The sequence below is a fragment of the Neomonachus schauinslandi genome, chromosome 7 (genome assembly GCF_002201575.2).
Source record: "Neomonachus schauinslandi chromosome 7, ASM220157v2, whole genome shotgun sequence".
Taxonomy (NCBI): Eukaryota; Metazoa; Chordata; class Mammalia; order Carnivora; family Phocidae; genus Neomonachus; species Neomonachus schauinslandi.
Genome location: NC_058409.1, coordinates 92670658 through 92687142, shown reverse-complemented (window position 1 = coordinate 92687142; position 16485 = coordinate 92670658). Strand labels below are relative to the sequence as shown.

At 44.2% G+C, this 16485-nt stretch overlaps 1 protein-coding gene across 2 annotated transcripts in view; it reads right to left on the bottom strand.

The window, feature by feature from the left end:
• The window catches only part of SLIT3 (slit guidance ligand 3), a 592885-nt gene extending 588508 nt beyond the window's left edge, over positions 1-4377 (bottom strand). For both annotated transcript variants that reach the window (XM_021695640.2, XM_044917114.1), the window contains exon 1: positions 4181-4377. In XM_021695640.2, coding sequence (XP_021551315.2) covers positions 4181-4377 — 197 coding nt within the window. The remainder of the gene's footprint in view (positions 1-4180) is intronic.
• Between the last annotated feature and the right edge of the window lie 12108 nt (positions 4378-16485).

The window sequence follows — 16485 nt, the reverse complement described above, 5'->3', positions numbered from 1 at the left end:
CCTACAGTTTAAGTGTGGGGGACTTCTAGCTCTTTTCATGGGCATGTGCACAGTAGGAGTTTTGCAAGGTTGTTAAGCAATGCTTGGCAACCAGACTCCAGAGTGGATCACTCATTAGGAGTCCTTAGTAACTCTAGTGAGGCAATAATTTTAGTTCATGAAAACCAAATTTTAGAAAACCTCAATAACTCATGTAATAGGTTACTAGTAAGTCGCCCTTGGCCATACATAAAAAATGCAAAACCATAATCCCCCATCTTTCACTTATAAGAACTAACAAAAAACTTGTATTTTTCAGACTTACTCATTTAGTCAACACATACTAGTTGAAAACCTACTATGTGCCAGGCACTGGGGGAGAGGACCATACAGGGAAAACTATCAGGACTACACTAGAATTCTGCTTTCAGGAAAAGGAGGCCCAGCAAGGCAAAGCAATCTATCCAGATGCACAGCACACTGGAGGCAGGTGCGCTTAACTGCTCATGTCCAACCCACAGGTTCCCCCGGAGAGCACTGTGCTTCTCTGAGAGGCCATATCACCATGGGTGGCTCGGAGAGGCCTCGCCATTCACCAAACTGCCCCTCATCTGCTGAGCTGGCTCCGAAGCTAGTAGTACCAGGATGCAGGGCTTGGCCATGGAGCATCTTGGAAAGTCTCCCACTTGACCTGGAGACCTCTGCGGTCAAGTGAGGGGAAGCCTGTGACATGGTGTCGGTTTTTATTGGACCCAACCACCGGCGAAGCTTGCCATCATCTGGAGTGATGGAGAAAATTAAGTTACCACATTCTCACGTTTCAGCCTTTCGCCCGTTTTCCTTCGCAAACAGGAAATGTTTATTTATATACAGCAGTCTCCAGCATGTTCCAGAACCAAGTGAAAAACCAAAGATGTCCACTCTTGCCCCACTCCGCTGTTCAGGCCACCACCTCCCTGAGGGTGAGAAGTAGGCCTCTGCCTGCCTTTAGGCAGCGTGGGGAGAAGGGGCCCCTTGTGAGAGTTCGTTTTCATCTGTCCGCTCTTTTTCCAGGCTGAGATTGTGGTTGGAGAAGAATTACATCTGTGGGCTCCTTTTGTACTCAGAAGGGTAAATGCGACATCTGTTTACTCTGTGCTCCATGGTAAATGTTTTGTTTCAGGCACCACCATTCACTTCCTCTCCTCATGTCCTCTATCTTTGCTGCATGGATAATAAATTACACTGAATTCTCCCCTGCGTTTATTTAGCTTTCTTGTGGGTATCACCTCCTCATTGAGGGGGAAAAAAAAACTGTCAGTAGTTTATAAACGACAGAGAGTTTCTCTTTCTGTGTAATGTGCTGACATTATGGAGAAGAAGCTGGAACACAGACCCCCAACTCTGATATCAGCTTAATTATGAATAATATAACAAGCCCCATTCCAGGCCTAAAGCAAAGTCCAAATGGTGACCACATTATCCCCATGCAGATTTTCCTTAAAGGGTGCATGAGCAGATGAGGCCTCAGATGTCAAAAACCCCCAGAGAAACAATGACACACATACATACACACGCACATGCACACGTGTATGCGCGCACACATACTCCTACAGAAAAGCCTCTCTGGGAGATCAAGCAGCAGGAATGGAAAAGGGAGAAAATGCTTCTCCTTTGTTATAAAACACAACATAAACATTAGAGATCAGGAAACTGGATTTTAGGAAGGTCCCGAGCATGTGGTGCCAATGCCGACAGACCGTATACCCTGTGGAGAAACGAGTCCTGGGGAGTTTCAAAGCCTCACTAAAGGAAGTTTCCTTCTTCTATCCTCTGCTTCCATTCTTTAAGTCGAATTGTTGGTTTTCTTCTGTATATGCAATGATTTTATATACAGTTACTGGAATGCAGTAGAGGTTCAAGTGATGTTTGTTGAATGAATGAAGAAAGGAATGAATGAGAAATTCTCCCTAAAAAAAATCTATTCCATAGCTTAGAAATGCCAAACACCCCCCAAGAGTTTGCAGAACTCAAATGTTCCATCTGAGTTGACTGACAGAGGATGAGAGGTGGTGAAGGACTGTTGGTGGGCTGCTCCTCACCCCTGCAGCACTCCTGACCAAGCTTTCTTCTAAAGGTTTTCCCCTCTCCTGGGGGAGGAAGAAGACCAGAATGAGGAGCCAGCCTTGGCAGCCGCGTCACCCCACGCACCACAGCCAAAGGGGCACCAGTGACTGGAACCAAGGCAGATGAGACTCAGCTATTCCAAAGTACTTCCCACTCTGCCAATGCCTGCGAACGACCATGACAGCAGCAGGGCACTGTGGGAATGCCCAGGACTCAGTCTCCACCCAGTTTCTCCAGTTGTAGAGCAGATGGGTAGCTCCAAGCTTCCCCAGGGTCTCCTGGGGAAGGTGGGTGGGTGGCATATTGGCTGCAGTGCTGTGCCTGCAGCTTTTGAAGACTTCCTACATGCCAGCAGGAGAAGGGCCCACTCCCCTTGGTTTCCCAAACACGTACCATGATTTTGAGGATGGAGGAGAGGTAGTCTCAAGACTCCAACCAGCAGAGCTAATGTCATAGCAAGCTGAATGTTGGCAGGGTACACCCGAAGCAGTAGCAAGAGCAGCCTATTCCCAAGCCCAGCCAGAACCCTCCCAGGATCATCTATTTACAGATCTTAGCCCAAACTGACTCTTGTTCCAAAGATGGCTAGCAGAGTGGTAGATACCCAAAAATACCACTACAACAAATTTTTAACTGCTTTGTAAAATATAAGGTCTGAATTAAGTTTTGGACACCTGGATTGTGGCCCCTTTATTGCCACTAACTTGCTGCATTACCTTGGGCAAGTCTTTTCAAATGCCTGAGCCTCCTTTTCTACATATGTTAATGAAGGTTCAGCTCCAATGCTCTAGAATTGCATGACCACACAGAATAATGAATGCACTTGAAAAAAAAAATATGCTTTGAGCCACAGGAAACCTCCAGGAAAAAGGAAGGCAGTTCTATTGAGTCTCTGCCCAGAGACACATGGAGTTCGAAGAAGAGAAGTAGAGTGACAGGAGGTGATCAAGAGAAATAACACACTGTAGGACAATTCACTCAGTCTCATGCCACTATCTTCCAGCTTCAAGGCAAGAGGGCAGAATGGAAGACCCAGTGCACCCACCCCTAACATGCAAGGGCAAGGGAGACAGAGGGAGAGCAAGACACGAAGAAGTGGATTACACTAGAGCAAACCCTCACCCACTTCTGGGCTGTGTTCCCAGGCCGGTTCCAACCCCCTCCACCATTTCTCCCTCTTTCCTTACTCCCCAACTGTGGGCTGGGAAGAGCCCACCCTCGGAGTCCAAGTTTTGAATCTGGTCCGAGGATCAAAATGATAAATGTTTCCAAAACGTTGACATATGAAAAGTAAATATTTGGTTGCACAATTGGGGTTAAAACGAGGGTCAATCTACCCCACTCTCCAAACGCCTCTCCTCTCGCTGCCAAACCCAGGATCCGAGGCTGAGTGCGGTTTGTAAGATTATAGCGCTCGGTCTCATTTAAAGGGCTGTCAGCATTTCCATTCTCCGGCCCGTTTGGGGAGGCATTTATAACCGAGCCATAAAAAATTCACCCCGGCTGCAACTTGGCATCTGCGAGGCTGCGCTCCAGGCAGGGCGGGTTTTGCAAGCACCCACTCCGAATTCGTTCGGTTCCTCAGAAGTTAGACCTTCACACACACTCTCAACTTCGCTCGCAAGGGCAGCCAGAAAGTAACTGGCCCTTTCTGATCTCCAAGCTGGTCACAGTCTCGGCCCTCTCGGGTCTCCGTTCCCTTACGCCCCACCACCTTTCAGCTTTCTCCTTCGCCCCCCTCTTAAATGTGCGCGAACCCCTTGCCCTTACCCTAAGACCTGACTGGCTGTAGTGTTCTTTCCTCCCCTCGCTTCCTGCCAGCCTTCTGCTGGAAGCTGTCACCGGGCCCTGCGTCTGGAGCCTTCACCCCTGGAAAAGCACTGCTCTTTGCCCATCGCAGTGGGCTTCAAGACCTCTCTCCCTAGACCTACCCAACGCCAGAGACCCCAACTCAGGGAATGAAGGATCTGACCCGGGAGAGGGTGACAGCGAGACTGCATCCAGTGCGGCCAAGGGGAAAGGAAAGATCTGGTGCCTGGGGGCCCCACTATGGACCCAGGGGGTGGCTCGGGTTGGGCGGGGCGGGGGTACTCACAGGCGCTCGGCGTTGCGGGGTATGCCCCGGGGAACAGCCCGGAGGCCCAGTCCGTGGCAGTCCACGCTGGCGGCGGAACAGGTACACTTGGTGGGGCAGGCGGCGGCTGGGGGCCCGCTCAAGACGCTCGCCAGCGCCAAGGCCAGCGCCAGGCGGGCGCGCACGGCGGCGCCGGCCCCTGTCCGCCCGGGGGCCATGGTGTGCAGGGGCCCGCGCCCAGAGGAGGCTGCCTCGGCGGGGCAAGACGCGCGGAACGCGGGGAAGCGCGCGCGGAGCCCAAGCGGCCTGGGGAGCGGGCGGCGGAGTTGGCGCGGAGGAGGAGCGAGCTCGGCGCTCAGGCGCACGGGGCGCTGGCGGAGCGGGGTGCGCCGGGCGGCGGCGGCGGCGGCAGCAGCGGCAGAAGCAGCAGCTCCATCCGCGGGGCTGCTGCTGCCCCGCTGCGCATCGCTCGGAGTGCCCAGGTACCGAGCGCCTCCTGGGCCCGCTGGCCCGCGGCCCGAGGCGTCAGCCGGGTCGGGGACCTGGGGGCGAGCGCAGTGGGGCACGGCGCCTAAGGAGGTCCGACTTAGGGCTGAGCTCGGGAGCGCGGCGGCGGCGGCTGGGGCACGGGGCGGCCGGGTGAGCCGGCCGGCGCTCGCTCTCGCCATTCACTGAGCAGGGCAGACACCGGAGACGCGGGGCCCACCCCTCCCCCCTCCCAAAAAACGCCAGCTCCGCTTCCCATTGGCTGCGCTGCACGTCATGTCGACTAAGTTGGGAACTTTGCTGGAGGGACCGAGAGCCCGGAGGGGAGGAGGCAGGAGATGAGGGAGAGGGAAGGAAAGGGGCTCGGCCAGCAGGGCCCCAGAATTGAGACCCATTCCCTCTTACGGAGCCAAGGATTGATCAGGCTGGTGGCACTTTTTCTTTATTCTGGCACTGAGCTAGGCACTCTGCTCATAGTCTTTCCTTGGGTTCCAACACCGTCCCGCAAGGGGGCATCTGAGTACCCCATTTTATAGATGAAACAAAGCTCAGAGAAGTAAAGTGACTTGCCCGAGGCCACACAGCTGCTAAGTACCCCAAACCGCAGCACTCACATTCACTCATATTTTACACCACAGCCCATCGAAGATGTGTACTTCACTCATCTACAAAGATCCTCAAAGATCCTACCTCATCTTGGCAAAGATCCACAACTTCTTCCTAAAGCACCTATTGTATTGATACTAACGCATTTCACAGTCACACATGTCACATAAAATATTTGTCCTTGTTGTTCAGGTCGCTGCTGGCAAACCCTACACGGAACCCTGTCCTGCTTTGCCTAGACCCAATGCCGGCTGTGCTGATAAAAGTAGTGATGGCAGGGACTGGGACCCCTGGATTGACAGTGCTTCTGCTTCCTGACTGGCTGACTCTGGGCCAATCACGTCATCTCTGAGCCTCGGTTTCCTCAAAGCAAGGGGCCACAGCTCTGTCTGGGACCACCTCACTGGGTTGTTTGGAGCATCAAAGAAGAGAAAGTGTTTTTTGCACAACAGTCATTCGCATGTGAGACATCCCTTCTGCCCCCACAGCCTTCATTCTTCCATAGCGCTCTAAATTGGCCAGGTCTGAGCTTTTCCAGATGCTGGTGGGGAGGGGCGCGTGTTAGAGGCTCCATAAATACTTGTAGGAATGATTTTGTTTGTTTGTTTGGAGGGAGAGGGCAGGAACTGGAGGAAGTATTGCCCAGACTTCCTTGTGGTCTGCTCACACTGGAAGTCTAAATGAGCCCTGAGCATGCGCGTGCGCGCACACGTGCTCTCTCTCACACACACACACACTTGTGCACACACATGCTTATACTCAGGTTCACACACACACACCCATATACACACAATCACATACACACATGTATACATGCATAGTCTCACACCACACACAATCACACATACCACAATAACAACTATGCCACTGAGAGCTCTTTCCTTTTCTTTCATATAAATGCTATTCTAATTCCTTCTACTTCATCTTCCTTGTTTCAACGTCTTGACAATATCCTGTGAATTTATAGTAGAGCTGCAGATTTTATTTTATTCTATTTAACATATTTTCAAAATCACAGCCCCAGGCACCCAACTGCACGTACGTGTACACATACATACACAGTCACACACACTTCAGACCCTCCATCATTCATAAACACGTTAGGTGTAATTTACTGCTGTTATTCTTGGGAGCAGCTTTCCATACCGATACTGTTGTCAGCGCCCTCTGGTGGCCATAAAGGGTCTATGCTCTGGTCCATAGGGTGACTTCAGCTTTTAAGAACTCTAAACATCCTTTCCTCTGAAACTTTCCTCCAAATCTTGAACCAATTTAGTACCAGGACTGAGGCAGATGAGAGAACTGGGCAAAGACCCAAGGGCACAAAAGCGTCTCAGACTGTCTGGAGCAGAAAAGAGTAGGGTTTTCTTTGTTTTCCCAAATGCACACTAGAGCATGTTTTGCAATCCCTTTAGGCTGGTCCTGGGTCTGTGCTCTGAGTCCGGTGTGAGGGTGGAGGTTGGGGGCAGGGACTGTGTTTTCCATTTAAGCTGATGGGGAATTCATTAGCCTGACTAGATCTTCAAGTGACTTCATAGGCATTCAAGTGTGCTTGCTTTTCCTTGGGAGAACACTTTAAAACCGAGCTTGAGAGTCAATCATCCCAAAGAAACAGGAGGTACACAGGACACAGGCCATACAGAATCAGGGATCGCAGCTGGAACAACCTTGAAAATCACCAGATCCAGCATTTCTGCAAGTGTGTTCTGACGACTACTAGTTCTACATGTTTCTTCAAGAAAGTGGGGAAGGGGGGTTCTTGGGCAGAAATAGGGTGAGAAATGCTCACTTTCACCACTCTTGGAGATTTGCATCACCAATGAGCATATTTAAGATTTTGAGAAGTCCTGCAGTAAGGAAACCGGTTTAAGGTTTGTTGTACCCAGTCTCCCAGCATGGCTGATCCTTTTACATGTAAACTTAAAATTCTTTTGAAATTTTTGGATAACACCCAATATAATTCAGGTCCTGTATTCAATAACATGGAAACTGAGTCTCAGAGAGGGAAGGGCACTGGTACAAGGTTGTCCAGCTAATTAGTGAAAGAGCCAGAGCCAGGACGCAGGGCTCCTAGTGCCTAGAACTAGGCTCCCTCCACTCTCCCCCACTGATTCTGAAGCATTACTCTTCTCGGAGAAGTATAAGTAAGTCCTTAGGAGGTCAGTTTGTTGGGTAGGATTTTTTATGTCTAAGTACCAGAGATGGCTTTTACACCCTATGGTACGATTTTCAGAGTTCCTCATAAGCCTCCAGGGCCAACTTTTGGATTTTTTCCTTTAGTTTTCTCTAGGCTTCTCAAAAGCAAACTGCCCACCCATTCCCCCAAGAAACCCACCTCAAACTTTCTCCTCCACTTGTTTTCTGTCTCTCAGTGGAAGACACCACTATTTATATGGCTACTATAATCAGCTGAGGTTTTCTGGTTGCAACAATAGAAAATAACTAATTGAAGTAAAAAAAAAATATTTTTTAAGAAGGCCTTTGGGTAACATACAAAATTAAGGAGGAAGAAACTAAAGAAAGAAGCTTTTATTTTTTCAAAGATTTTATTTATTTATTTGAGAGAAAGAGAATGAGAGAGAGAGAACACATGAGAGGGGATAGGGTCAGAGGACGAAGCAGACTCCCTGCCGAGCAGGGAGCCCGATGCGGGACTCGATCCAGGGACTCCAGGATCATGACCTGAGCCGAAGGCAGTCACTTAACCAACTGAGCCACCCAGGTGCCCAGAAAGAAGCTTTTAAAAAGACACAAACCAAGCAGGATCTAGGATCAAGCTCAAGCCCAATTTCCAAATTCCCAAGACACAAAGACTGGCCTGGATTAGGTTATGTAATCACCCTATTAACCACAGAAGACAAGAATCTACGGATAACAGTTCCATGGAAACTATACTCAGGCAGGTAGGAGCAGTGCTCTCAAAGGAAGACTGGGGAGCTGTTAGCTGGAAAAGTAGGGGGATGACAAGAAGGCAAAACAGCACCAAAGCATCTTCCCTCTCTTTCACACCACAGCCATTCAGTTCCTGAGTCCCGTTAATTCTTCCTCATGATTATCACTTACATCTGTCCCTCTTCATCTTTGGGCCTCCAGGTATTGTTCAGATCCTGGTTTCATGCATGGCCACTGCTCACACCATCCCCCACATCAGTTCTCTTTCTTTGTCTTTTTGTTCCACCAACTCATCCTTGGCCCTGATGATCAAGGGATTTTTCTAAAATGCACACATGATAATGCAATCCTGAACTTTGAAGTAGATTTCTACCTCTATACTTCATCTCCTCCCAGTATCCCACACCCACTCAAAACAATCCTCCTGAACATTCTTCCTAGCTCTTTCCTCTCTGGCTAGCCCAGAGTCAGTTGAGCCTTCCATTCCTCCAGGAAACCTTGCTGATCCAGTCTATTAGATTTTCAAAGTCAGGCAATCTATAGAATCTATTAATTCCAACATTTATTATAAAAATTTTCAAACATACAAAAGCATCTAATTCATTTTTTGCATGCTTGATGCCTAGAGGTACAAATACATCTTTGATGATTGGTGAATGACTAATTAACAAGTATGTGAATGAATGATCTCTCCAATCACCTAGCTTATTTGACATTCTCTTGCTGCAGTTTTACTTATTTTGATCAGTGTTACTTGGTCTTTTCAGGGAGGAGGATGAGACTACATTCTTCTAGAAACTCTGAGTGCGTTTTTTTTTTTTTTTAAACTATACACATTCCCCGCCCCACCCCCCATTCTGATATGTTTGCTCCCATCCCATTGAAACTTACCATTTGTGCTGGTCATTCTCCAGTGGATTGTCCAGACTGCTCTGCCCAGTGTCACCCTGTTCTCTCCACCAGGAGGCTGACCTCTATGGACTGTATCACCTGTGCTTCCTTGGGTCTGCCCATGTGGGGAACTAGCCCAGAGATCTGGAGGAAAGGCCAGCACTTCCTCCATAAGGACAGCAAGGTGGCAATGGCTCCTTCCTTTACTGAAGGTCATCATTAATGTCCTCCAGCTGCCATTCCCATCCCCTTATCTCTTTAGAGGGTAGGAGTAGGAACATCTTCCCACTATTGCTAAACCTTGGGCAGTCCCCATCTCTTGATTCCTTAACCCTGCCTCACTTTTCTAAAAAGTCCCTTTACTAAACCTTCTTCAAATTACTCCTTTGTGTTGTGTTGTATGTTTCCTACCAAGGGCCCTGAAACTGACACACTACCTCACTGAGCCATCACAGCATATTTCTGAGGAATATGTGAACAGGGAGGGGAGGGAGAGATGATGAAAACTCCAATTTGAGATTAAGACTGTGACTCCTATTAAATCTTCCCCAGGGGAGGGAAAAACTCACATATGTGAATTTTAGGTCACTTATGGGAGAAGGATTAAGTAAAGGTACCATCAGCTGGACCTGGAAGGTCATTTTTTTTTTTTTCTATGCAAATACTTCTTTTTCTCTCCCTTGAGAAAGAAAGAATATTAAAGGTTTACTGCCAGTTACTCTATTGAGCTTCCCCAAGGGGCAAGATCTACTCTGACTAGACAAATGTTTGATGAATGAATACATAACTTTAAAATATATAACCTCTCCTGGGGAATAAGATAGAGCAATAGAACCTTCCAAAATCCAGATCCACCTGTAGCAGACAACTCTTACTTGATCTTTTACTCCAACTATGTGATTATAATTTAGAACTTTCTTGTTCTTATATGATCTTGCCTCCCTCTCAGGATAGTGATTTTCTAGGGGTGAGCACTGACATAAAGCCAATCAGTGTTCCCTGAATTTTTTCTGACTGGAACTGGAGAAAGAGATTCAGTCCCTCTGTGGTTGTAAAGCTGGAACATGTGAGAAACTAGAATGAGCCATATTTTCAGTTGTGTGGCCCAGCTGGTATAATAAGATGGATTTGACCCATTTTCTAGAAGTGTAAGTGGCATCTAGCTTAATTTAGCAATCGAACAGCCATTTATTGGGAACTTTATATATGCCCAAGAGAAGACACAGCCCACAGCTGCCAACAATCCAATTAGGAATATAAGTTTAAGATATATGAAAGAAGATAAAAGATATGGTATATAATTAAATGCTAATTAATGTGAGTCAGATAGTAAGTGCTACAAAAATTCTAAAAAGGAAAAAAAATCACTTCAAGCTGGATTGGAAGTGCAGAGGAATGCCATTTGGTTTTTGGAGGATACATATTGATGAGCTCAATGGGAGGGAAAAGGGTCTTCATCTTGAGGGAAGCAAAGGCAGGGAGGCAGGAATATGAGTGTAAGGAAAGGGCTTTGGGAATGTGGAATATAAGAGAGTTTAGGGCAGATTTCTATTGGTCTGATAGCAAATTTGAGAAAAAGCTTTGATGTCTGATTTGCCTTTGGACATGGGTTGGCCACCTTGCTTTAGAAGCTAGAGGGCTCTATGCAGAGGCAATGACTCTAACCTTGAGAGATGATGCAGATTGGAATCCCCAGAAAGGAACCAGAAATGTGTCCCAGATCAACTTTGCCCTGGTCTGAAAGGAGGCCAGATGAAGTGAGGAGCTTTTATTTCTCTAAACTGGTGCATCAAGATGGTGGTGACTCAGCTAGATGTGGAGGAGTCAGACTCCTGGTCCTCAGCACCAGAGTGCTGACCTGAGAGGCCTGGCAGACAGGTGAGTGCAATCACGGGTCTGTCCAATCTATGCAATGAAGATTTGTCTTATATTTGAGCAAAGCAAGAACTGTCACTCGGGAAATGGCTCTTCAATTTGAGGAGTATTAATCACCTAATTAACCAGAACACCTGTTCATAAAACTCATCCCACCCAGGGAACCAAATTAAACAAAGCATGAGGATGTGCCACACAGACTTGGTGGTAGCATCTGCATTCTTGGCTGGCTTCCTTGGGCACTGGGGCTCAAAAAACTCTCCAGCCAGCTGTTGGGCTTTGACAGAAACTTTAGAATACCACCCTTGTTTAGCAAGCAGTGATTAGTGCAAAGTCAGAGAAACTCCTCTTGCAAATTACCTGGCATCATGGATGCCCCGATATGCCATTCTGAGTGTTTCACATATATTAACTCTCTAATCTTAATAACAATCAAATCAAGTCCCCTATTGTGGCAGAGGCTAGCTTGATGCTCACAGTTCCAGTTTCTTCTTTCTGGGAACACAAGAAGACTATATTTACCAGCCTCCCTTCCAGCCTTCCCAGCAGTTAGGTTGGGGTCATATGCTTCATTCTGACCAAAGGATGTTGTGCAGAAGTGATGCATACCACTTCAAGACTTGGTCTTTGAAACCTCTTACATAATCAGGCAAGCCTTCTCTCTTTGCCTGTTCGCTAGACAGAGGGGATCCAGTGAAGAATCACAGTGTCCTGAGAGGATGGTAGAGCCACAGAAAGGAAGACACTGGAATCCTTGAATCACTACACAGAAGACAATGACCATACAGTCTGAAACAGGAGAATAACCTAACCGCCCCCCAACTAAGATTTGGGGGTTGTTTATTATAGCCATTGGCATTAGTTACCTAAGCTGATAAACCAATTCAATCCTGAAATTATGTCTTCCCCCAAATCACACAGGATGAATCTTAGGGAAAGCTATTATCTATGTGGTGTGATTTCAGAAACAACAGGAAATTTCCTCTTTCCCAAAATGATACCTCCTGCTATTGGTTAATTAATGAAATGCTTTTAAATAGTAATCCTAATTGTCTGACTTTTATTTATTTCTTATTTATTGATTCAACATATATTTACTGTGTTTTACTGTGTACTTTTTGAGTGGAGGTCACATCATATATATTATAGTGAAGACAAGGTAGAACTTGATTGTTACTCTTATGGAGTCTTATTTGGGCAATAGATGTAAAACAATCAACTAAGCAAGAAAATAAATATATAATTAAGAATTACAAAGTGCTGAGAAGGGAATCAACAAGGTGATATGATAAAGACTAATTGAGGCTGGAAATGTCTCAAAAAAAATGGCCATGGAACAAGACTCAAAAGACCAGAAGAATCTAGCTATGATATAATAAGGTATGGAGTGGGATAGGTCACTATTCCAAGAGCCAAAACAGCACATGCAAAGGTCCTGTGGTATGAGTTCACTAGTTGAGGAACATAAAGAAGGGCACTGTATGGACCTAGAATATGAGGGAGACCTTTTCTGGGAAGGTCAGAATTATTTCTTCCTCACCATTGTACAGACCCCAGGCTATGTGAAGTACTACAGTGAGTAGTATTACCCCTATCATTTGTGTGTATGAAGAGAAGCCTAAACTTTTGGACTAATCTGACTGGACAGAGAATCAATTGCAATTCCAGGGATATTTGTAGATAAAGGGGCTGATAAAGGCACATTAATTAGGGGATTTGTATTAAAGTTATCTTGTATAGGTAGCATATTTTTTTTCCACAACTTTTAAGTTTTCAATGTGGCTAGGGGATAAGGGATGGAGTTGATGAAGACCACTGGAGTAGAAGGTTAAGGACCTTCTAACCCACTCTTGGAGCCACCACCTCATTGAGTGATTATCCAGTCTTGGGTAAGGAGTGTGTATTTCTGTAAAATATTTTATTTCCCAACTTCAGCTAATGGCATCACCATCTACCCAGATAGCCAAGACAAAAACTTAAACATCATCTTTAACTTTCCCCTTTTATTCCTTTTAATTCACCCCATCCATCAGCTCCCCAAGACCTCTTGACTCCTCAACTTAAATCGTTTTAAGTTCCTACCCCAAATGCTCCCTCTCTTTGGATTTGTCCTGGCCATAATGGCCTCTCACCCAGGCTCTTTAACTGGTTCCCTGCTCAACAACTCCAGTCACATTCCAGAGCCTTAGAGGTATTTCCATTACTTACAGAGTAGTCCAAACTCTGTATATGATAAAGAAAGGTCTTTGTCTCTGCCTTTATCTCTTGCTTCACTTTTTCACAAATCCTTCTTCCCACTTTAGGCTGAGCCATAGAGAATTAAAATTTCCTAAAAGTGTTGAGGTGTCTACCATCTGTCAAGTTATCCCATTCTCTTCACACTTTCTGCAATGCCCTTGCCCACCTCCTCTGGTGAAATTGTCTTGGTCCTTTGCCATGCAGCTAAAGCATCTCAACCTCTGTGAAGTATTTTATGCTTCCCTCCATTAATACCCTCTCTATATTAGAGACTTCTTCATTTGATTTGTGGCTGTGAATCTCTATTCTGCACTCCTTACACTAATGTAATTATCTACTTATGAATATTCCTCCTGCACAACTAGATTGTGCGTCTCTTGACAGGTGGAATGTAATTGATTGAACTGCTTGAGAGAACTGTCTATCCTCACTGTATCTAATTCCTCTATTCTTTCTTCAATCCACCCCTTTCAGAATTTCTCCCCAATGCTGAAACTGTTGTTTTCCATGACCTCCCCCTTTTTCTAGTTAAGTAAAGTCTTAGAGTCATCCTTCATTTCTCCCTTCTTTTCATACATAACATCAAAATAATCAGCAAATCACATTTATTTTTTCTTCGAGTCCAGAATTCAATCATTTTGTCTCGTATCTACCATTACAACAAATGACTGTCACTTCTGGCCTGGATTCTGGCAATCATCTCCTAACTCCTTGCCTCCATCACTCCCCACCTTCTATAGCCAACCTTTAACTCAGCAGCCCCACATTGTTAAAATATACGTCAGATCACATAATTCTTGTGATCCAAAGCTTCCTATAGAGACTTCTGCTTCTATCTATGATGGAAGAACAGAAACTAGATTTACCTTTCCACCTTAAGCCTGTAGAAAAAAGGATACAATATATAAAAAAGATGATTTTCAAATATTGGAAAATAGGAAGTATATGACTGCTCCCTAAAATGAGAAACAAGTGAGGTGAGCTGTACGATTATGCCACTTTATTTCCTATAGATAATTTCCAGACTGCAGTATAGGGATGAGAACTCAACATTCTAAGTTGAAGAGACAGAGATTGGAAAGACAACTGTGTCTAGAGTTGTAACACTACAACTAGAGTTGTAACCAAGAGGTGGGAGCTGAACAGAAGAGAATTCTAGGATCTACTGAGAGATTCCCTTGGGCCTTTGGTGAAGTATTTGTGAGAGAAAAATCCATGAGGCTGAGAAGAGAACCTCCTGACAGGAATAGGCTGCATCATTCTCACAGTTCACATAAGACTAGGAATAGTTAGTGTTTCCACCAGCCACATTGAAAGACCCTCATAATAATATAAGGCATTGAATAGAAACCTCAGAAGAGTATTACTTTGCAGTGGAGCTGAAGACATTTTGGACCCACCCTAAGAAAAGTTTAAAAACAAGACTCAAAAGGCTCCAACCGATTCTGTGTAACTTAACTGTGGTAAGAACAAAGTCCATGCTCTTTAAAGAAATACTAGAGCACCCAACAATGTAAATTTCACAATGACTGCCATCCAATCAAAAATCACCTGGAACACAAAGAAGCTTGAAAAATAGGATTTACGAAAAAAAAAAAAAAAAGAAAATCAATACAAACAGACACAGAAATGGTGAAGGTGATATAATTAATAGACAAGGATATTAAAACAGCTATTATAAATGTAACTTGCATATTTAGGAAGCAGGAAAAAAAAAGAAGCTATAAAAAGAAGTAAATGGAACTTCTAGAGATATAAAATATAATATCTAACATGCAAATGCACTAGATGGTATTGGCAGCAGGTAAAATTCACCAAAATCTTGTACCTGGAATTTATTTTAAAAAACTAAACTCTTACAGCTCCATAATTAAAAGACAAATAGCCAAATTAAAAATAAACCTAAGACTTGAAAAGACACTTCATCAAAGAAGGTAGATGAAGAGATATAAATAACAAGTAGACACATGGAAAAATGCTCAAAATCAGTCATAAGGGAAATGTAAATTAAAATCACAATGAGATACCACTACACAGCCATTAAAATAGCTAGCATCAAAAAGACTGAAATTACTAAGCAATGAAGAGGATATATAGAAACTGGAGCCCCCATTCAGTGCTAGTAGGAATAAAAATGGTACAACCACTTTGGATAACAGTTTGGCAGTTTCTTGAAAGTTAAACATATACTTATCATATGACCCAGTAATTTCACACCCAAATGCCTACCAAGGAAAAAGGGAAATATATGTCCACACAAAGTCTTGTATAGCAATATTATTCATAATGGCTCAAAACTGGAAATCATCCATATGTCTATCAAATGATGACTGGATTAAAAAACCAAAACTAAAAATGATATATCCATACAATGGAGTACTACTCACCAATTAAAGGGAACAAACTCCTGATACATACAATGATATGGATGCAGCTCAAAATCATAATGCTAATTGTAATAATCCAGATATCATAATGCTAATTGTAATAATCCAGATACAAATACAAGACTACATATTGTATGAATCCATTTACATTAAATATAAAGAAAAGGAAAGCTATAGATACAGAAAACAAATCAGTGGTTTCCTGGAGCTGGGAGTAGGGTGGGGTGGGCAGTGGAAATTAACTAACAGGTATAAGGGAAATTTTTGGGGTGATGGAATTGTTCTAAGAGTAGATTGTGGTGATAGTCACTCAACTATATATTTACTAAAACTCAAAAGTCAACTGGACTTAAAAATGTTTACTGTATTTAATGAACCTCAATAAAGCTGCTAAAAAAGGTAATTGTTTAAACTAAAATGACAACAATGTACCAAGGAGTTCATAATATATGCAAAAATAAAGGATATGAAAATAATAGCACAAAGGACAGGAGGAAGGTAATGGGAGTATACTGTGTAAGGTTACTACACTATAGGAAAAATGGTATAATATTACTGGAGAGTAGAAGATAAACTATGAAAATTTAAAATATGTGTTATAAACAATATTTTAAGGAAACCATCAAAAAATAAAGCAAAGACATATAACTAAAAGCCAGTAGAAGAAATAAAATGAAGTGATAAAAATTTCTCACTATATCTAAAATAAGAAAATTGGAAAAAAGTGACAAAGAACAGATGGGACAAATATTAAACAAATAGCAAGATGGTAGACTTAAACCCATATGGCCATAATTACATTAGATATAAATGGTCTAAACAATCCAATTTAAAGCCAGAGACTTATGGGATTGGATTAAACAAAGCAAGACCCAACTGAATGATATCTATAATAAATCCTCTTTAAATATAAAGACACAAAGAAGGTAACAATAAAAGGATGGAAAAGAA